Source organism: Eupeodes corollae, chromosome 1 (genome assembly GCF_945859685.1).
Source record: "Eupeodes corollae chromosome 1, idEupCoro1.1, whole genome shotgun sequence".
In the NCBI taxonomy this organism is placed as follows: domain Eukaryota; kingdom Metazoa; phylum Arthropoda; class Insecta; order Diptera; family Syrphidae; genus Eupeodes; species Eupeodes corollae.
In genome coordinates this window covers 85,110,390-85,132,641 of record NC_079147.1, presented here as the reverse complement: position 1 = coordinate 85,132,641, position 22,252 = coordinate 85,110,390, and the positions used below count along the sequence as shown (strand labels likewise).

The 22,252-nt window shown below is 35.0% G+C and overlaps 1 protein-coding gene across 2 annotated transcripts in view; it reads right to left on the bottom strand.

Annotated features, from left to right (window-relative positions):
* Nucleotides 1–16,228: 16,228 nt before the first annotated feature.
* Nucleotides 16,229–22,252, bottom strand: part of LOC129941863 (uncharacterized) — a 43,480-nt gene continuing 37,456 nt past the window's right edge. For both annotated transcript variants that reach the window (XM_056050625.1, XM_056050624.1), the window contains exon 2: nucleotides 16,229–21,614. In XM_056050625.1, coding sequence (XP_055906600.1) covers nucleotides 17,043–21,437 — 4,395 coding nt within the window. In that variant the 5' untranslated portion in view covers nucleotides 21,438–21,614 and the 3' untranslated portion in view covers nucleotides 16,229–17,042. The remainder of the gene's footprint in view (nucleotides 21,615–22,252) is intronic.

The window sequence follows — 22,252 nt, the reverse complement described above, 5'->3', positions numbered from 1 at the left end:
GCTCTGAGAGACAAAAAAGATCAAGAGGCAAATTAGAGTAATTGGAAATTCAAATTTTGAATTTGATAATGAAGAGAGTAACGATCTTTCACTAATACATTCAAATACATTTACATGAGTTCTGAGTTCGCTTCTGCGGGAGACATACCCTTAAATACGCTAAAATTACACTTCGATTATATAATGAAGCTGCTGGAGATGGATGAAACAAGACTATCCAAATTGATCCTCAAGTCGATAATTACTTTAAGAGGCAACCTCGTCAAAAAATGGGAAGAAATAGGCGTTGATGGTGGAGAAAGGTTACAGATTCAACCAGGTATCGGACCCACTATTCTGAGAAACATGTTTCAAAATTTACTGGGTGGTGTAGCGCGCTCAGCTTACAGTGGTTATACCTTGGAAGCTCAATCTTCTCAGTATAGGACGATATATAGCCAGCTCGACTACAACTTACAAGGAAGCTCCTACTTCTTAAACAGATTACCGCTTTCAATGGTAAGTATACGATATTTAAAGTAAGAGGGGAAATGATCAACCTTAACTACATTCCACATCGTCCGGACCTACCTATTTTGTGCGATATTTGCAACCTCAAGGAAAGAGAAGATGCCCGATTCTAAATGAATTTCGAGTCAGATTCTTCGGTAAATCCATAATGACTATGAGTGAAGTTTTATGTATTTTGAATGGAAGTCTTGGTTGGGAGAAATTGTATAAATACACAACGATGCTACTGAATTATAGAACCCGAATAGTCGAAGGCGACTTTTAAATTTTATTTTATTTTTCTATTTTAGTAAGAAATGTATAATATTGTTATAATGTCATTCTGGTAGACGGCTTTGAGCCAAACCATATTAAACTATGAAATTTATTGTAGATATAATTGAAATATTATAAATAAAGTTTCTATAACTAACTAACTAACTAGACCAATTTGTAAAATCCCAACTATACCCAAGCCTTTCGAAAAAATAATTTCCGACAAGATATTCTTCGTTGTGCGTGAGCATATATCAATTCACCAACACGGATTTATAAAAGGAAAGTCTACTTCAACAAATCTTACAATTTTTGTCAATTATGTTCTATCAAACTTTGAGAAAAACTCCCAAACAGATACTATCTTTACGGACTTTGCTAAAGCCTTTGATAGAGTAAGCCACAAGCTTCTTCTTCAAAAACTTGGATGTCTAGGATTTCACCTGAACCTCCTTAAGTGGATAGAATCTTATTTAATAGATCGAGTGCAGATTGTATAAATTGAGAGTTCTTTTTCAGACTATATTCATGTTCCTTCAGGAGTTCCGCAAGGTAGCCACATCGGCCCTCTGCTATTCCTTTTATTTATTAATGATATTTCAGAGATTTTTACAAATTCTCAGTGCCTTTTATATGCTGATGACTTAAAGCTTTATAGAAAAATAGATACTTGTCAAGACTGTATCCTTCTTCAAGACGATTTTTCTAGACTCTCCGAATGGTGTGAATAAAATTCTCTGCATTTGAACGTATCGAAATGCCAAGTTCTTTCCTGCTCTAGGAAAAAAGATATCATTCATTTTAGCTACGGTTTGCAAGATAAGATAAAACTCTGCAACCAGTCATTAAAAAAAAGATCTAGGTGTTATCCTGGATGATAAATTAACATTTAAATCGCACATTGATTTTTCAGTAAGTAAATCGAGCTCTATGCTAGGGTTCAAAAAAATAAATGCCCGTGAATTTTCAGACATTTTTACGTTACGCAGTCTTTTTTCTCAATGGTAAGGTCGATCTTAGAGTATTGTTTTGTGGTTTGGAACCCATATTATTTAACGGCAGTAGTTATAATCGAGAAAGTGCAAAAAAGGTTTACAAGGTATGCTATCTCCAAACATAATTGGAATTTGGAAATTCCCAATTACAGTAGTCGATGTTTATTAATTGGGATTAATACTCGCAGGAAGTTCTTTTCAATTATGTTTGTTCGGGACATTCTCACATCTCGAATCGAATGCTCATTTCTGTTAGAAAAAATTGGTTTTCATATTCCCCCAATAGATACTCGTTGCACTGTTTTATTGTATGTACAATTTCATCGGACAAATTATGGTTATAATGAACCAAATCTCGTAGCATCAAGGCGGCAAACTCAATTTGTCAAAAAGTAGATTTTTTTGAAAATTGCTCAAGAGAGGCTTTTAAACACAAAATTTTATATTTTTATTGAATAATATATAATATGTATCTGTAAATTTCAATATTTAAATAACTTTTCACTATCGCTATTTGTAAATTTAAATTTTATATGAATTTATTTAAATCTTGTTTTTCGCATATATTTAAAAAATTGTTATGTTTAGTCTGTAAGAGTTTTTGATTGACTAATAAACTAAACTAAACAATCAACCTTAGTTTTATAATTAAATAAAATCTGCATTAGACAGTTAATAACAAACTACATATTAAAAAAACGCATCTATTACCTACTTAAGTTTTTTAAAACTCCAATATATTGATTATACACCCTTTTAAACTTACCAACTCAACTTATATTCAATAAAATAATTAAACTCTTTAATTTATATACTTATCCAATGCAACTTATCAAAATATACCAACTCAAGCAAGTATATATCCAATTCAAAGCGTGTGACTCTGTTCCTCTGCATTGCTGAAAATAGAAGTGTCTAAAATGGAAGAAGTATTTAAATTGCTAGCACGCTCAAGAAGCATTCATATCCAATGTGTTGTGCTGCCATCATATCTACGGATATGGTGTTCCATTTAAGTATCGTAAATTTGATGATAGATACGATTTTAACGTTTTGAGTTCTCATACCCAACCAGGTTGGAATTGGTTTATTTTAAATACACGTCAATTCCAATCACGATTTATTTAATTAAAAAAAGGCTTTTTTTATTTTTAGAGAAGGCTCAAGCTTTTGTATAAGTTTCAAGCAAATAGAGATGTGCCATGCAAAGTGAGAAAATGGGAAGAGTCATATCCCTATCCTCGAAATATGGCATGTCAGAGATTTTGCAAATAAAAAAAGAAACTATCGTAAAAATTGCATATGACAACCAATACGGCGGGTCTGGCTGGCTGGCTTTTTATGAGTTAGTCGTTAGGGCAAAAACATAAAAGAAAGCAGAAGAATGAGTTGAGTGCAAATTCATGGATTTATATTTTTTGAAAATATGATAGAAATAAACTGAACTGAAGGCAAAGTTAGTTAGATGATGGAAACAGAAAAAGAGAATCAACTTCGGTTATAAAATACCTGTCGCATTTCACACACGATTTTTGGCAGTTGACATTCGTTTCAGAGCTGGATTTTTCCCTAAACATTTTATTCTAGTTATTTTTATTTTGGTTTTGGATTGTTTTTTTTTATTTATTGTGAATTTGCTGAAAAAAGAAGGGAACACATATCATATTTCAATTAATATCAAATGTGATAGTGATGTAGACGATAGAACGTTATGATTTGTATGACTTTTGTTGTGTCTCTGGAAAGGTGTACCATGTATACGATTCATGAAAAATGGCTATTGGTTATGTTAGGATGAAGTTTATTCATATATCTATGTATGTAGATTTTAGAGAATATTTCACCACATCTTTTAATAAGTTTCGTTGGTCGTTGTGATTTTTTTTACTGTCATAGATGTTAACACACTATTGAATTTTATTTTTTAAAATTGATATAACGCTAGATAAATTAATTTTCAACTGTATCTATCAAAAAAAAATTGTTGATGACAAACTTTGATTTCCGGTATCTTGGGACAGCCTTTTCACGACAAATCAAAAACAGAATTATTTCTTTGTTTTTTTTTTTAATTTTTCCCAAATTCTGCCGTTTAGCAACTCTAGAATTGATATAAAACCTATAGGGTGATTTTTTAAAAGCTATAGAAAAGTTTAAAAAAAAAACGTACAATTCAGAAAAATGCATGAAGTTTGAAGATTATTTCATGCAAATGTTGACCTTGACTGCGCCTCAAATGGTCCATCCGCTTAGTCCAAATTTCACGAATAAATGCTTCAATGTTGTCTTCCAATGCGTCAATTGATAGGGGCTTGTCTGTATACACATGAGCTTTAAATTAGCCCCACAAAAAATAGTCTAAAGGCGTTAAATCACACGATCCAGGCGGCCAATTGACCTTTCCTAAGCGTGAAATAAAATGTTCACAGAACTCTCAATGCTGTGTGGCATGTGCCATCGTCTTTCTGAAACCACATGTCATGCAAGTCAAGCTCTTGCATTTTGGGCAAAAGCAAGTTGGATATTATCTTACGGTAGCGCCATTCACAATTACGTTACGATTGACACCATCTTTGAAGAAGTACGGTCCAATGATGCCACCAGCCCATAAACATGCATTGGTAGCTCTTGCAATGCTTCTGGCTGATATTCACTCCAAAATCGACAGTTCTTCTTATTTACGTACCCAATACCCATTGAGCCATAAATGAGCTTCGTCGCTGAACACAATTTTTCGGAAGAAGCACGCGATAAACTTTCTTAACAGAGCAATAATTTGCAAGCGTTGTTCGTTTTTAAGACGATTCGTGGTTAAATTATAGACCAAATATGTAAATAAGTTTGACAGTGAAACAAAACACGAAACGTACGTCAGATGTTTAAACCAGTGCTGCCAAAAAGGTAATAGTTAAAAAATCACCCTTTATTTGAAGTCTGTTTTTCTCTTTACTAACGTAGCTTTCAACTCATGAGTTAGAATATAAACGATTATGAACATGATTTGAATAGTTTTGTTTCTTAACTTCTCTGAAATATATGGAAGTTCATAAAAAGCGAATGTACCAAGAAACTTCACCTGACCAAAGTGCTTCCATTGTCTCAAAAAAACAATTATTATTTAACTCAACAACAATGTCATTTCCTTCGCAGAGCCAGAACCAGTCGAATAATAACACCCAGCCGACTCCATCTCTGCTTGCTCCCATTGGTGATTTTTTTTCATGGACTGTGTTTGACTCCAAGCTCAGCGCTGCTCTGGACCTGAAACTGCATGACGTAGCCCGTAAAGACGACCTACAGCCACTCAGTATGGAGATTCAGCACCTGCGTTCAGAGAACACACATCTTAAAGAAGAGTTACAGGCAATGAAAAATAGATTAGAGTTCATTGATAAAACATCTCGTCGTGCAAACATTGTTGTCAGTGGGTTAAGTAACACAAACGCTCAATTAGCTGTTGCCGAATTCAATGATCTGTGCTCCAATGTTCTAAACACCCCAGCAATCGTTAAGGAATCAAGACCGGTTCATTGTGGAAAGTCGTTCGTGTTCTCATTAGACTCAGCCCTACAAGTCAACAATATAATTGCGGCTAAGCGGCACCTTAAAGGAACTACCATCTTTGTACAAAAAGACTACACGGCTGATGAACGTAATAAGAGATTCCAATTACGTCAACTAGGAAAAAACATCACAAAACTAGGAGACAAAATAAAAGTTCGATTTGGAGAGTTCTGTATCTACGTTAACGATATTCAGTTTACTTGGAACAAAGGAAAAGTCGAAGCTGGGAAGATCCAGGACGTCGAATTTCTCCGAGGGATTGCAACAAAGCCAAATTCACTTGTGATATAATTGTAAGAGAGACGCCTAAATCTAATGCTAAAGTTCCTGTGCTGCTAGCCTCATCTAGTGATCAGTCTAAAAATTAGCAACCAAAAAATGTCTGTCAGGTATTGTCGTATAATGTAGCAAACTTAAAGAGTAAACTTATTTTTTAGTAATTTTCTATCTTACATAAATAAATTTGATGTTTTTTTCTTATACGAAACCAATATTTTGAATGATAAAAGAAGTAATTTTTCAATTTATTTTAGTGATTTTTACTTGTATTGGAATGATGCTATAAAGTTTCATAGTGCTGGCCACGCTATTGGTGGTTGTTTGTTCGGTTTCAAAAAAAACTTAAAAGATAAATTTTCGTTTAGATTTCTTGAAATTTCTGGTAAGTTGTTCTGACTGCTAAGTTTGTTGACGCTAATTTCCATTTCATATCTCGATATTTAAATGGTTCAAATAAAACAAATTGGGCGGCCGATTTTGATAAGTTTGAAAGCTTTTTAAAAACTATGAATTTTGAGTCTTTTTGTATACTTGGCGATTTAAATGCTCGGACGGCTGAGGCCCAATTTGTTGACAAGTGTTTATTGAGTAGTACTTCCATTGCCTCTGAGATACGAGTATTTAAAGATAAAGCCACAGACACAAAAGGAAAGAAATTACTAGATCTTTTTGAAAACATAGGTGCGGTGATCATCAATGGCAGAACGTTTGGCGATATGAATGGTGAGTTTACCTTCTGTGGCGCCTCAGGTAGTTCAGTCATAGACTATTGCGCATGTTCGTTTGATTTTTTACCTTTGATAGAACATTTTTCTGTAGTAAGCAAACCTTTTTCTGATCGCATGCTCCTCAGCCTGCGCCTCTCTTTCCCTTCAACCCACAATCAGAATGTTACGCAATTGGTGCTCCCTCAAAAACTCTACTGGTCCGAAAATAATCGTGTAAAATATATAGCTACGCTCAGTCGGTTATCTAACTGCCGTTATATTTTTTCAAATATGACAATAGAAGAAAAAAGTCAGCTCTCTCCTGTACAAAATTAACAATGCTGCCGGTAAGGGTAAGGCTTGTAAACGTTTTATTCCGTGTTTTATTGAATGTTTTCGCGCTCGAAATAGGATGTTAAAACAGCTCAATCTTTACCGAAAATATAATATCGGATTATATAAAAGACTTTACATGGAGAGGCGGTCTAAGTACTTAGGTATCTGCAAAAATAAAAAAATCAATTTTGCATACAAAAGCATTGAAAAGCTTAACACAGTTAGGAATGCTAGTGATTGGTGGAAGTTAGCTAACTCGATGAAGAAATGTAAACCAAAACAAAATGGTAATCTTAAAAGTCAAGACTTTATGATATATTTTAGGTCACTTTTTTCAAAATCTGTGAATGATCTTCATTTCTCTTGGGCTATGCCAGAAAAAATAGATAACTTTCTTGACTCTCCTTTTAAAATGTGGGAGCTTTTGCATGTAATACAAAGAGCAAAGAATAAAAAAGCGCCGGGTGAGAATAGAGTGAGCTATGAATTTTACAAAAATGCTCCAATTTGTTTTTTAAAAGAAGTTCTGTGTCTATTCAATCAAATTTATCTTACCGAATGCATTCCTTCTTCTTTTCGTTAATCAATTATTATTCCACTTTACAAAAAGGGGATCCAAATTGTGTTGAGAACTATCGAGGTCTTTCGCTACTTGATTCATTATATAAAATTTTCACTGGTATTATCCTTAATAGGATTAATAGCTGGATTGACTGTAATAGTATCCTCAGTGAGTTCCAGGCAGGTTTCCGTAAAGGGTACTCAACGACCGACAATATTTTCAACCTCACAAGTATTATACAACTTAACCGCAAGAAAAAGAAAAACACTTTCGCTTTCTCTGTGGACTTTTCCCCTTTTGATTTAATTCCACGAAATTCATTATTTTATAAACTTTCTTGTTTCAGATTATCCTCAAAGGTCATCAGAATCCTTCAACAGCTTTATGAGAACACAACATGTCGGGTGTGGAATCAAACATCGTTGTCGGAGTACTTCTTGGTTAGCCAAGGCGTAAAGCAAGGGTGTTTGTTAAGCCCACTTCTATTTACTCTTTATCTGAATGACCTTCATGAAGACTTACCCGGTGGGGTGTTTGTGGCGAATATGGTGATTAAGATTTTACTTTATGCAGATGATCTGCACGAAAATATTATTGAAAGCTTGATAAATTTCGAAATCTCGGAAAACATTAGTAGTGCCAGAAATTCACAATTCCATGATCTTTACCCTCAACTCGAATACTACTCTTAACCATATTTTTCCGACGATTGCACAATTTGCAATCAAGATGAAGTGGAAAACACGTACCATTTTATTGGCAGGTGCCCAGTTTTCAAGAACTCTAAACTTATATGTTTCGGTAAAAATGTACTTTCTTCAGAAGACCTCTATGAAATTTTAAACGGCAAAAACTTTCAATCTCTCTTCAGTTTTTTAAATTATTGTTTAAAGTATAGAGAGTTATTATTAAATGAATTTTGTTAATAAATAAGTAATGATTAATAGGAATACGAAATGTAAGGAATACCGTTGTAGTTATTATTTCAATAATTTTATAATAAGATTTATATTAGTATATATTTAGCCAACCTGACGGACAACAATAAAAGTTATGTCAATAATACTGTAATATTAACATTACACTATTAAGATTTTGTGAAAAATTTTGTACTGATTTTGTAAACAATGAATTATTAATAAAATCTTTTATCTATCTATCTATCTAAATAAAAAATAGAATCTCTACCAAATCTAAAAGGTTGGTCAAATAAAATGTCCTTTTTAAAAATGCAATAAATTGAACACAATTAGTAATTTTAAATCTTTAATGGCTTTATTACTAAAAACAAAAATTTTCATTAATTATGACGAATAATGTTGTCGTTAAACGGTTGTCGTACTGGCTTCACAGTAGAGCTTTGTGTGGCTCCAAACTTCTAAAGGCCTTGTTGATGGTTTCGAGCTGTGGCTAGCGGATGCTATTGACCTCAAGTAGTTGAATCGTTTCCAGATTTATGGCATCACATCGGTCCTTCACGCTTTTCTACTAGAAACAAATCGAAGATTCAAATCGTATCTCCAAAGTAGCCAATTGGCTATGCCAAGACCGCTGTTGACACGATTTGGAATGTATGGCATGGAACCATTTTGCATGAACCATAGGTCGTTCAAATCCATGTCTTCAATTTCAGTTAAAAGAAAAGTCGGTTTATATCGTTGATATTTATCGCTAGCTGACTGAAACTTTGTTCCCAGCCTCATTTTCAAAGAAAAATGGCCCAATAATACCACCAATCCCCAGTTCAGAAAAAATGTCGCTATCTGTTGATGCATTTGGCTTTTCGACAATAACTTAGCCTTTGAAATAAAAATGAGCTTTGTAATCTTTCAGGAAAGCAAAATGGTATTGTACATTTAAATTTGTGAATAAAACAAACACATACCATTTTTCAAGACAAATAACTTTCAGATCAAATGTGTTATCTGCACTTTGAAAGTAGTATTTGAAATAAATTTTGTACTTTCTTCTTTCAATTCTCCGTTCTTCATTTTTTTTTCTTCTTCTTTTCCAAATGTTAATGATGGAAAATTTCTTCAAAATAAGTTCGAAAAGTATTGTATTAAATACAAGAGCAAAAACAAGATCTTTCACTTCTAGGCAGCTGAGTTAATCTTAGGTTGATAAACTTTTGAGCTGAAAATCTTGAGTTAAGAATGACAACTACGGATGAAGAAGAACAGAAATGAAAGTTAACATCCATTAGATTAGTAATCACCTTTAGGATATTTTAATAAAGTTGTATTAGATGGATTCAAGTCTAAAAGCCACAAAGTAAGTGCTGGTGTGCTCAAGGGAACTGTTCTATCTCCAATACTCTTTCTCATTTTTATTAATGATGACTTCTAATCCAATACATTGTTTCGCTGACGATAACATTCTTAGCTTTTCATATTCGTGTCAGACTCAAATCCTTATTTTTCGGATGTGGAACTGCAACGACAAAATATTATAAGCTCATTGAATTCCGACCTATACAGCATCGCACAATGGGGAATAAAAAATCGCGTGGAATTTAGTGCGTCGAAAACCCAAGGCACACACGTGATGTCGCCAAAAATTCCACAAGGTGATTTCGTGTCCTTAGGAGATGTCAGAAATGTTTGACCCCTTCCTATCTGGCTGTATCTACAACGCTTATATACGTCCAAAGCTTGAGTATAAATTCCATTTTTGGGCTGGATAGTATTGAATTAATCATTAGTTCATTTCCTTCGGTTGATCATCGGTTAGTCTTATTGACTAACCCTATTTCAATGTTGTTTTAACGGTTTAAACTCAAGAGAAATAGCCTGCGCCATTCCTCCCCTCCAGTTCAACCGCAATACTCGCTTCTAAAAATGCTCATCACTTTACCCACGAGTCCAACTTCGTCCATATTGCCAAATACAGACATTCGTTCTTTAACTGTACTACGCGAATGTGAAATGCCTTACTACACTCTGTCATTGCAATATTCAGGAATTCAAAACCAATTTGCATCTCCTTTCAAAATGTCTCTCGTTTTACACACTGTCTCTGAATAATAATGGTAGTAAATGGCTCTAAAATTTCTCAAGAAACTTTTCTCCATCTTTGAAAATTAAAAAAGCCAATAAGATCAAAGTCTCTATTTTCGAAGCTATCCTGTTTTCAATTTTTGCGGTAGTTTAATTTAATTGAATGATTTAGTAAAAGGCTTCAAATTCTCTGTCTAAGGCTGAGATCAGAGGAGACAGTATTAGTAATCAAGTATGGTTCCTAAACTGCATTTTAAATTTCCATCCGAGTGCTTGCTCTTTGACCAAAAAGTGGAGAGTTCTTTTTTCTTCAAATGTGTTATTAATAAAAAATTAATTTCACAAGCAATTAAATAAAAATGAACAATATTGTACAACTTTAAATTATTGACCCAGAAAAAGTATATAAACAATGTTTTGAAATTAATCTCACAACTGAGAAAGTTTCGGCTTCTTAGTCTTGATGACTGAGGATTTAAAGAAATCAACATTTTATTAAAAATATCGGTATAATTGTCTGTATTTGACATTTTTGACTAACAGTCGGTAAGAGGCAAGTGTAAAGTATCCCAATAGTAGCGATTGTCAGCGTTACCGACGGTCAGCACTGCTCTTAGCGATTTTCATCAGGGTAAACAGTTGAAGAAGGCGTTAAAATGTAAAAACGCACTACTAATGCGGAAAGTGTGTTACTGAAACGTTGAGGCAACTTCGGACGAAACAATGCGCGTGTAACATATTTCTTAGAAAAATTGGAGAAAACTGGTTCTGTTGTGGACATGAAAGCCAACATCCGATGAACATACCATCGCTTTAAAACATCATTTACATCCTTCCGAAAAACTGGAAGAACTCTCCACATGCTAAAAGAATCAAAGTTTAGACTAATTTTAGTTTTTACTTTCATATAGACATACCTAAGAAGACATAAAGGAAGTCATCTCTGCAGTTGATTGCAGACCTCCTTATAATGCGTTGATATTTTAAATAATGTAAACATCGAACTAGAATTGATTGTTCTCCTTCCTCTTTTTTGGGTTGGTGGGTGCCGTCCGACTAGAAGTTCATGTTGATTGCTTGTTCATGATCCCATTGGGTTCTGCGGGAATTCAGTTCGTACCTTTTCGCTGGTCTGCCTAGATGCTATAAGAACGACTTCACTTTTTTTTTGAGTAACTACTACAATTAGGGTTGGCAATAGTATTTGCTCCACCCGAGTCAATGTCCATTCCCTCTTCTTAAATTGTTAATTAATTTTTTTAACAGCTTTGAGCTAGTGTTCGAACACTGAATCCAAAAACGGATTTTTATTCGGAGAGATGATTCACATTCTTAATGATTGGAAAAATTATAGATGCAAAAACGAAAGAATGTAAGTAAAATTAAAAAGTGTAATTTTTTACATTTTTCGAGTCAAATTTTTAAAGCAATATTTTGCTAGCTATAAAACACTGGTCGACAAATTGCACTTTTATGATGGGTTTTAACGGCTGGTTTTCGATATGTTGATTTTTAAGTTCGAAAAAGCATACATATGCACATTCATATTATATATAAAGCTTTTTGAGACTAAATTCAAATTCAAAATTAAAATATTCATTTATTGGAATTAATCATTATAAATTTTACAAAAGCTTTGGCCTAGCCGTCAACTCGACTGGTAACTTTAAAATAATTGAGTATACATTTGAACAAGTACATTATGTATAATGGTATAAAACTAAAAAAAGGAAAAAGGTATGATTTGATTGTATATATATTTGAATTATATAATTTATGTATAGTCCGTTATTATAAGCATTCGGTAGTGCTTCGCACAATCTGATCCATTTAAAATTTCAATCGCTTCCTGTATTGATCCATCCATGCCTGATTTACCAAAGCATACTCTTCTTTGCTGGTTAAAAATTGGACACACACTGATGAAATGAAAGCAATATTCTTTAGCTCTCAAGTTACATTAATTGCAAAATTGGTCATTTAAATGAAGAAGTTCGCATCTTGATTTAAGAATTAGGGAAATATCTTTATAGGAGAAAGAATTTTGGAAGTAGTTCTTGTCACACAAGTTATAATTAAGCTGGTTATAGAGTAATCTGCTCTCCCATTGACGGGCATTTTCAATCATCTGATTTCGGTTAGATTCTTCAAGTTTTTGGATGATTTCGTAGAACTTCGTTTTTATCTGAACAATATTGTTGAGATTAATCTGCACAACTTCTCCACACGAAGTATCAATGTTTTCCCATGTCCTCATTCATCAGTCCTTATTCCGAATTTTGTAGAGCATCATTGTCTTACATAACCGAGTTTGCCGTGGACCAAGTACTTTAATGAAATAATCAGCCTGTAACTTTAGACTTAAAGTAAAAAGTTTTGGCAGGCCTGTCTCCGAATAAATTAAATAGACTGGTGGTTAAGGGAATATTGAATATTTTATTTAAGAAATTTCTTTAAAAATATTCAATTTTGAGACTTTTCGAGACTATTTGAATTTAAATTGAATAATGCAGTTTATAAGTTGTTATAGTGATACTACATAGTATGCAAAAATTACAACATCAACAACAATCTTCCTGCAAACTGTATACCGCAGACGGCGGCGTCGCCGGTAAGAAATTCTATCAGGTCGTTGATGTACATATGTATCAAAAACAGACTTGAGCTAAGAGTACCTACATTTTTGTCTAAATCCCATTTTTGCTTCGAACCATACCGAAGCGTCAGTTCCAACCCAAATCGCTGATGTGTTTCTTACGTAAGTACTTAAGCCGAATCAAAAGCTTTCTTGAAATCCACGATACATACAAATAATGTCTTGTATTGTTCTATGAATGTGCCAGCTAAGCTATTCTGTAACTCAAGAATATTGTATATTAATGAATAACTTTTTCTAAATCCTAGTTGATGCCCATTGATTAGCTTTCAATCCTTTTATTCATTCTGTTATTTATCACATTTGTATATGCCCTGAAAGAAGTAACGGGTTATCCATTTTGGGGTTATGGTTTTAAACTATAGGGCTGGAGTTCGACATTTGTCGAAATAAGTTGTCTGACATTTACGAAAATGGATCGCTTTACTATCGCACATCATAAAAAGTCCAGCTCACACAACAACTAAAGCCAGTTAACCGTTCACCATGCCGTAGCTACGTCGAATGGGTGCTTGAACAAAAGGCGGTGGACGGCGATTTTTCGAACAAAATTTTCTTCAGCGACGAACCACATTTCTCACTCGATGGGTATGTTAATAAACAAAATTGTCATATTTGGGGTTTTGAGAATCCTAAAGTAATTGAAGAGATGCCATTACATCCACAAAAAGTCACTGTTTGTTGCACTCTTTGGTCTGGAGCTGTGATTGGACCTTACTTCTTCGAAAACAGAATGCCACTGTCAATACAGAACGTTATGATCATAATGATAACCGACTTTTTTGCTTGCTATTAAAGAATACGAATTGGAAAATATGTGGTTTCAACAACACTGTGCCACATGCCACACAACTTGAGGCAAAATGGCTTTATTGCAAGTCATTTCCTGGCCACGTTATTTCTCGTCGTGGCGATATAAACTGGCCACCAAGATCATGCGATTTAACACCGCTTTGTTTTGTGGGGCTACGTGAAAAACCGTATTTATGCAGAATGCACTTAGGAATCGACGCTTGCAACAATTCACGTGGTGGTAATTAAAATAGTGTAGTGTTTCATACATAATGTCGGATCTTTTCAAATTTGTAAAATCCGCATTACGATATCGAAACCAAATTTTAAGAGAAGTATTTTAATTATAATAATTATAGGTAACTTAACTATTTTGTTAAATTACAATCATATTGTCAATCTGACAGACAGCTTTTGCCATGTCATAAAACGTTTGTAAACCTTATGTAAATTCTTATAAATTATTGTATCTAATAAAATATTATTCTAAATCTAAAAAAATCGAAAACATTGCCATCTTTGACAAATTCCTTCTGCTAAAATTAAAAGAATAATAAAGTTCTTGTAAAAGGCAAATTTCCTTTAAAACATATACAAACATTAAACGCACCCAAATTCTGAAGCTTCAGAAAAACCTAACATATTTAAAATGTTTTCTATTGTTTTCTTTTGAATAATAAAGACATTGCATCCATGTTCAAAGCAGAAATTATTTCACTTTGAAAACAAATGCATTTTTCACTTTCAATCGAAATGAAATCGATTCAAAATAAAAATTAGAGTTCTTGTAAAAGCAGTGGTAGCCAAAGTATTAACAGTCAAATTCTATTACTGCAATTTTATCACAATTTAAAAAACTGTGTTCTTAACCCAAAATTTGAATAAAACTATTTTCATGCCGTTTCTTGACCAAACAAAAATAAGAGTAAATTAGACTTTTCCTAAAAAGGCAATCAGGTACATTTTTTTAAGAAAATGAGTAAATGGGTAACCTAAAGACTAAGGTACACACACCTTCTTGGTATAGTCAATTAGTTTTTGACATGTTTCTACCGTCATTGTGTACCATTTTTCTTAGATTTCTTTCCATTGTACCCCAGTATTTGTGGTCTTTTGCACTATATTCTATTTTTCAAATCATTCCAAAGGTTTTCCATTAGGTTTAGATCTGGCGATCGTGTAAAGGTCATTGTAAAACTGGCACATTCTTTTTATTCAAAACCAAACTTGTCATGACTTTAGTTGTGTGCTTGGGGTCATTATCCTGCTGAAATATCCACACTAACAGCAGATTATCTTCTGCAAATGGAAGAATAACGTTTTCCCATATTTGAAGGTGCGTTCCTTTGGTAATAATATTTTTGATCCAAAACATAGGGCCTACTCCATTATAAGAAATACACCCTCAAATTTGTATGTTGCCAACACCATGCTTTGCCGTCTTTATGGTGGTTCTAGGATTTAGTTTTTTATTCTTCAGATTCAAACAAATTTATTTTGGTTTTGTCACGGTATATTGTAAATATTTGTTCAGTTTCTTGGACTCCCTGATGCTTGGTTAAAGTTTGCGAATCCAAAAAAAAAATGCGAAAATACAGAGCAATGGAACTTATCTAGCTATTCTTCCGTGTAATTTTAACACTCAACGACAAGTTTTGTTTCATCAAGGCGGATGTTGCAAATGGATCCTTAAGAGCTTCTCTAACTACATTTCTGTCGAGGGTAGGTGAAATTTTCTTTGGACATCCGGCAACGGCCTAGTCACTGATAAAGCGTGGTTAGTAGACAGATGGGGGATCATCTCGAAACCTACCACGTACAGTGTTGTCTTGTTTTTCTTTCTGTCTATTCTTTCTTCTCTGTCCCTCTGTCTTGTATTAATTTTTTTGTGTTATCACCTTAAATATTCTAGTCGTTCAAGGTGCTCTGTACATTTACTAGTATGTGCTGTTTAGTATGTAATGTAATAATAATCTTTGGACGTCCTCTTGTTTCAGATGGTTCTTATGTTTTATATCGTTCCTTTAAAACTCAAGCTACAACACACGGATAGCGATCAATTTGCAAATAAAATCGTAATCGTTACCTTTATCTTGTAGTTGCAAAATCAAACGGCGTTCTTCTTATTATTTTAGTTAATTGGATGTTAAAGAATAAGAGCCAACAATAATTTCCCAAAAATATTTCAAACTTACGTACACTCTTATTGAATGAAAAATGAGTTTCGTGAATAAAAATAACGAAGCAATTTCAAAGTTTTAGATATCTTTCAAGATGTAGAAAATGCAATTTTATTTATTGGCGTAAGTTTAGTTTTCTAACTTTTTGAATAATCATAGCCTAATTAATAAATTAAGTTTTATTTTGCACTCATATTTCGTTTTAGAATCAGGAAGTGTCATTTTTCCCCCAAAAGTTCCAGATTGCTTAAGAAAAACTACTTAGCATCAGAAATATCTTCATCATCAGGTAACGCACTTTATTCAAATCTCTTAAAGTATTTTCGTGTTGTGTTCTTAATAAAAGGAATACATCTTAAAAAGTTAAAGAATTCCAAAAAAAAAAACTGTACATAGTTTTATGTATTTGATGTTTATTTTTATTTTGTAGTTGTGTTGCTTTCAATTCGCAAGTTCATTCGAATTTTCATATCATAATAATTTCCGAATGAATAAATTCAAGACACAGAATAATCGTGTTCAAGGTTATAATGTACTTCTTTTTTTATGGATTTATTGGAACTTAATTACTTACTTTACATTGAGGATCATAGAAATCCTATGACATGATTAAAATTAGAATTTCAGTGATGCAAACGAAGTGTTTTAAGCAATTCATTTAATTTTCAAAAAAATCTTAAATATACTTAACCTAAATATAATATTTTTTGTATTATTTATTTTATTTTGTTTTTGTTTTCAAATGAAATTAAAATATACAAAACATAATCGTCGTTTTTGTGCTTTTAATTTCTTACATTTTAATTGATTGAATCATATCATAATACTAATGTAATGTTTAAGTTTAAATTTCAAGCATATTGAAATTGGTTGCATAATTTGTATCATGAGATATTTTAGTTTGTATTTAGTAAACATTTATTTTTGTTTGTTATGAATGCTTTTAGAATCCAAGCATTCGTTTGTTAAAATTGTTCTTCTTCAATTGGACATTTTTTACTAATTTTAATCAATATTTTATAAACAATTTCATACAATTTTTAGTAGAATTATTTTGTTTAAAGTGTAAAATAATTTGTTCAATAATTTTGTTTAAAAAATGCTTTAAATTTTCGATATCTTTTGACCACATATTTTAGTCTCATATTTATAAAAACTTAATTAATTAAAATGAAAACAATTTAAACATAGGTTTAAATTTTGTTGTTTATTGATTTCTCCAATTTGAACCAACACCACTACGACTTGCTTGGGCCATATTGTTACCACCTGGATTTCCGCCTATGTTTCTAGGATTGGGAGCCGAACCAAAACTTGGACCGCCGCCACTGCCACCTTGATTATTTTTGTTCTGTTGATTGTTGAAGTTATTCCCACCGCCAACACCACCACCGAAGTTAGATTGACCACTGTTGCCACCACGATTGAAATTGCCTCCTCCATTGTTTGATCCTAAATTTGATCCACCGCTGCTGCCCATTCCACCTAACGAACTTCTGGAAAAGTTAGTTAGTCCACCAGCAGGGGTTATTGATGTAGAGAAATTGCTTAGCCCCGAAAAATTACTGGATCCCAGGAAGCTACCCCTAGTAAAGCCCAAGGTGTTGTTCGCACCAGTTCCAGACTGTCCCCTCGATGAAAAATTACCGCCACTACTTGTAGAGAAATTATTACTATTTCCACTTGGATTTCCACCCCTTCCTCCAGTCATCATGTCATTCCCTCCTCTTCCCCGACTGATCATATCATTTCCACTTCTTCCTCCAACATCCCTCATATCATTTCCTCTTCCCATCATATCATTTATTCCCCTTCCTCCGCTCACCACCATGTCATCATTTCCGACTCTTGAAGGATTGCTATTGTTCATGCCTCCTTGGAAGCTTGAACGAAAACCAGCCTCAAAACTATTCATAGAATTTGTATTCCCATCAGAGAATCCACTTCGATTGAAATTCTTACCAGAATTGAAGTCATTGTCAGATTGGCCACCAAATCCACTTCTATTACTATTGTTAAAGTTTCCAGAACCGCCTCCGGCCATTGAGTTATTGTTAAAATTGCGTCCTGCGTTTGCTGAATTTGAATTGTTTCCAAATCCTCCGTCAATGTTCGAATTCGAAGCATTGTTTTGTAAACGTAATGAGCTCTGAATGTTCTGCAAGTTTTGCCACATTTCAGAGTCACCTCCATTGGATTTATTACCACCAGCCGAAGGACCATCTCTATTTAACATGCTAACAAAGTTGTTAATAGACGAATTACTCAGCGATCCATACTTATCATTGCTGTTGGAAAAGTTTCCTCCAACTCCTCCTCCTCCTCCTCTGCCACCACCACCACCACTAGTACCCATTCCCATTCGGTTTCCTCCAGCGTCGATGCTTTTGTCTCCCGATGGATTGAGCAGTGCGGTCAATGTATCAGAGAGGGTCATCTTTTGCTTATCTGAGGCAGCCGCTGAGTCTCTCTTCTTCTTATCTATGAGGGAATAAACTGCAATCAATTGCTGCAGCTGCTCTGGATTGAAATCTGTTTTTCCTTGAGCTGTCAAAGCTGCAGCCAGTTTGGTTGCCAATTCTTTTTTATCGATTTGTGATAGCAAACTAGCAGCTGCGCCACTAGCTGCAACAGCACCACCACTACCACTCTGCATTGGATTTTGCTGTTGATGTGGCGAGAATGATTTCTGTTGGAAATCTTGTTGCAGAGCTTTGGGAGCAGGAACAGGAACAGGCTGTGGCCTATTCATTGCAGCCTGTGGCCTGTTCATTACTTCATGTGGCCTGTTCATAAGAGGCTGAGGATTCTCCCGCCTTATCTTGTAAGCAATTCTCAGAATTTTATCTGTTTCTGTTATAACATTATTGAATGCTCTTACTTTGGGCCCTTCCAATAGTCCAGCAATCAAGACTCCTTTCAATTTTTCCATAGCTGTCTCAAGTATAGTGCAGTTTTCAAGATTCAAAATGATTTCATTGATTTCTCTTGGGTTGGTTTTCTCTACCAGGAGTGCCTTCGAGAGAAGATCAACCACTTTAGGTCCCAAACTTCCCAGATAGTCTTCTAAGGCGGTCAACAATCTCAGCACACTTACTACCGAAGTCTTGTCATTTTCGGGGAATTTGGATCCATGTTGGTCGTATTCCTGTTGATATTGATTAGACTGTTGTTCTCTCTCGATATTAACAACCTTCACATGATATTTCTTATCCTCAAGTTCATCATTTGTCATCGGTAAAATCAGGCGCCTCCTCGAGCTTATTTTGATGTCCTCTACAGCTTCATCATAGAGTTCTTCGATACGAACAGCAAAGTATCTAACCCATTCTGGCTGGAAGTCGTAGTTTCTGTGATCGAGACCTTCGCGGGTCAATTGCTCTTTACGATGCTTCCAGAATTTACGCCATTCCTCGTCGTAAACGGGGTGCTTCTCCGGGTCCTTGCGATATTCCTTATATACCTGATCCAACTCATTTTTGGAGCGATCAACAAGATGTCGATAGGCTTGCCATATGTCTCCTTCGCGCAAAGGCGATACAGATCTGCGTCGATGCGATCTCTGGGGTGATCGAGATCGCGATCGATGACGTCTTCTGCGTCCGCCGGGGGAGCGTGATTTTCCTCGGGTGTTATTGAGGAATTCTTCAACCAATAATTTGTGAGTTGCGTCATCAACCGTGTTCTGTGGTTCGGGTTCCACACGCATTGGGCGACGAGTTCCTCGATTAGAACCAAGATATCCACGATCACGTTCACGATCACGATCTCGTTCACGTTCACGATTAAGTTCACGTTCACGATCACGGTCACGATCTCGCTCGCGTTCACGATCCATTCTTCCCTTCTTTGGTGCGGGAGCCCCAGTACGGGTGTCAAATGTAGGCTTTCGTTTTGGATCTGCTTTTTTCGGAACGTAGATTACCTTGTTCTTATACAGCTCATCCACTTCCTTGGCATCTAAAACATTTGTAAACGATGGCCCGGAATATTCTGAGGCATGTCGGAAGGAGTAAACTGTTGTCATAACACCATGACGGTTCGCACGGAATTCTCCACTCAGACACTCGTAGGGCAATTCCCTACCGTGATGGCTTTCAATTGCCTTAGCAACGCGATCCATAATATGACCCAACACCTGAATATTGCCAATGTGATCCTTATACTGATTGAAACATGTTGGGAAATGCTTCTCTATATACTTGTAGCGATGGTTATAGCCCACCAAATGAGTTTGCATCCCAATGCCATCCATCACCACCTCGCACAAGCAACACTCATAAAACGGATCGGGATCGTTGTACACCTTGAGGATCTTAACAACGTATTCCACACCAATTATGCCCTCGCAATCCTCCGTTCCTGCCACCTTTGGTGTAAAGGTCCTTTTCGAGAAGTTTGGTTGCTGATTAGCAGCTTGCTGTTGTTGATTTGCTGCTTCTTTTTTCTTATTGGCTGTGGGTATTATTACCCGATTTTGTTGATAATTTGGCTTTTCATTATTGTTTGGTTGCTCTGCCGATTGGGCTACAACCGCTGCAGGGTTAAGAATTCGGTCAGCAGGTGCAATATCGTTTTCAGACTTACTAGCTGCGTTTTGATTTTGCTTCATTGCTTGAGCAGGTAAATTACGTTGTTTCTGAGGTCTTTGAGCTTTGGGGACAGCATTGCCAGTAACTGGAATGGCCTGGCCTACCTCAGGTTTTTCAACAGGCTCCTCCTTCGCAGGCTGTTTGTTTTCATTTTCATCTTCATCATCGTCATCAAGTATAACAATTTCATCAGTGGCAACCACTGGGGTAGGTTTGGCTGATTCTTCAGAATTTTTCTCATCGTTTTCGTTTTTAGTAGAAGTTACTTCTTCTTTGGAATCGCTTTGCTCAGAAGCACTGGCTGGAGAAGCATTGCTCTTAGCCGTCTCGGCAGGTGTTGCTTTCTTAGCAGCGTTCATTGGCTTTTTGCTAGAAGCCGGACCTGGTTTCTGGACAGGAGTGGGCTTTTTCTGTGCGGTGTTAGCTTCAACTTTTGGGTTTGATTTTTGCGTAGAAGAATTATCATCCACCTCCGGCTTTGGTTTTTGTTCAGAATCACCATCTGGTTTGGATTTTTGCCCAGAATCACCATCTGGCTTGGGTTTTTGCGCATTTTGTGAATTAGCTTCTTGCTTTGATTTTTGCGCAGAAGCCGGTCCTGGTTTTGGTTTCTGCTGTGTAGATGCAGCTTTAAGTCCACTCACATCTTTGGGCTTATCGCCAACTCCCATACAAGCGTCAAGAATGGGTGTACGTGGAGGTGAATTAGTTGGCTTTGGAGCTGTATACTGTGGATGAAAGAGCTTATCAGCGGCATGCAAGGCCAAACGATGTTTCTTGCCACGTAAATGGTCGGTAAATGGTGTTCGGCCAACGTTGGCTATGCCGCAACATTCGCAATTATAGAAATTGCCATGCTTTGTTATCATCCTAAACCACACCCCTTTTGCCTTATATTGGACTTTATGACTCTCCTCCAGCGGCAAACTAGGCATGATTTCCCGAAACTTCGCATCAGTATACTTTACTTTAGGGTACGGGGGACACTTAGTTGGCGGTTGGTTGGCCATTTTCTGGCACGTGATTGGCTTTAGAAAACTTATGATGGTAGAAGTGGGGACGCGAGATGATATGAATTATTTTAGCTAGCTAATTGATGCAAGAAGATAGATGAGTTGTTTGCTGGTTTATTTACTTTAATCCGCAGTTCTTTCTTAAATATTCAAAATGCTTTTATTTTTGATCAACTAGAAGTGAATGGAAAAAAATATTTTTGTTTTGATTATGTGAAAGTTCTGTTTTTTTTTTAAAGTTTAAATCAGCAAAAATTACATATTTTTTAAAGGAAAATCTTATAAACTAGCTGTAAGAAAAATAAAAAAGTTTTCAACGAATACTGGTTTTACATATACTTTACGAAATGTGGGCGGGGTGTATTGTAAAGTTGAAGACAATAAGAAGGAGTTTTTGAAAAATAAAACAAAAAACACATTTCTGGATATAAAACAATAATTCCTACATTTTTGTACACAAATGATTCACTCATTGTAATAGATTTTTCTTTTTTGTCTCAAAGGCCAAAAAAATCAGCTTAAACAAAATAATAAATGAAAAGATTAAGGTTATCAAAAATGTTTTGAGAAATTATTTAAAACTGCGCTATTTTGTAGCTTGAAGTTAGTCCACGAGTTGAACTAGATATTTAAATAAAAGATGTTTATTTTGATTAGTCCACTAAATAAACAACACCTCAGTTAAACAAACAATCTTTCATTGCTGAAGTGACGAGTGTTTTTTGGGGGGAGGGGGGGGGGGGAGGTGTTATATATAACATTTTGTCAAGCGATTTATTATTAGAATAATTTTACTTTGGGTAGGTTTTGAC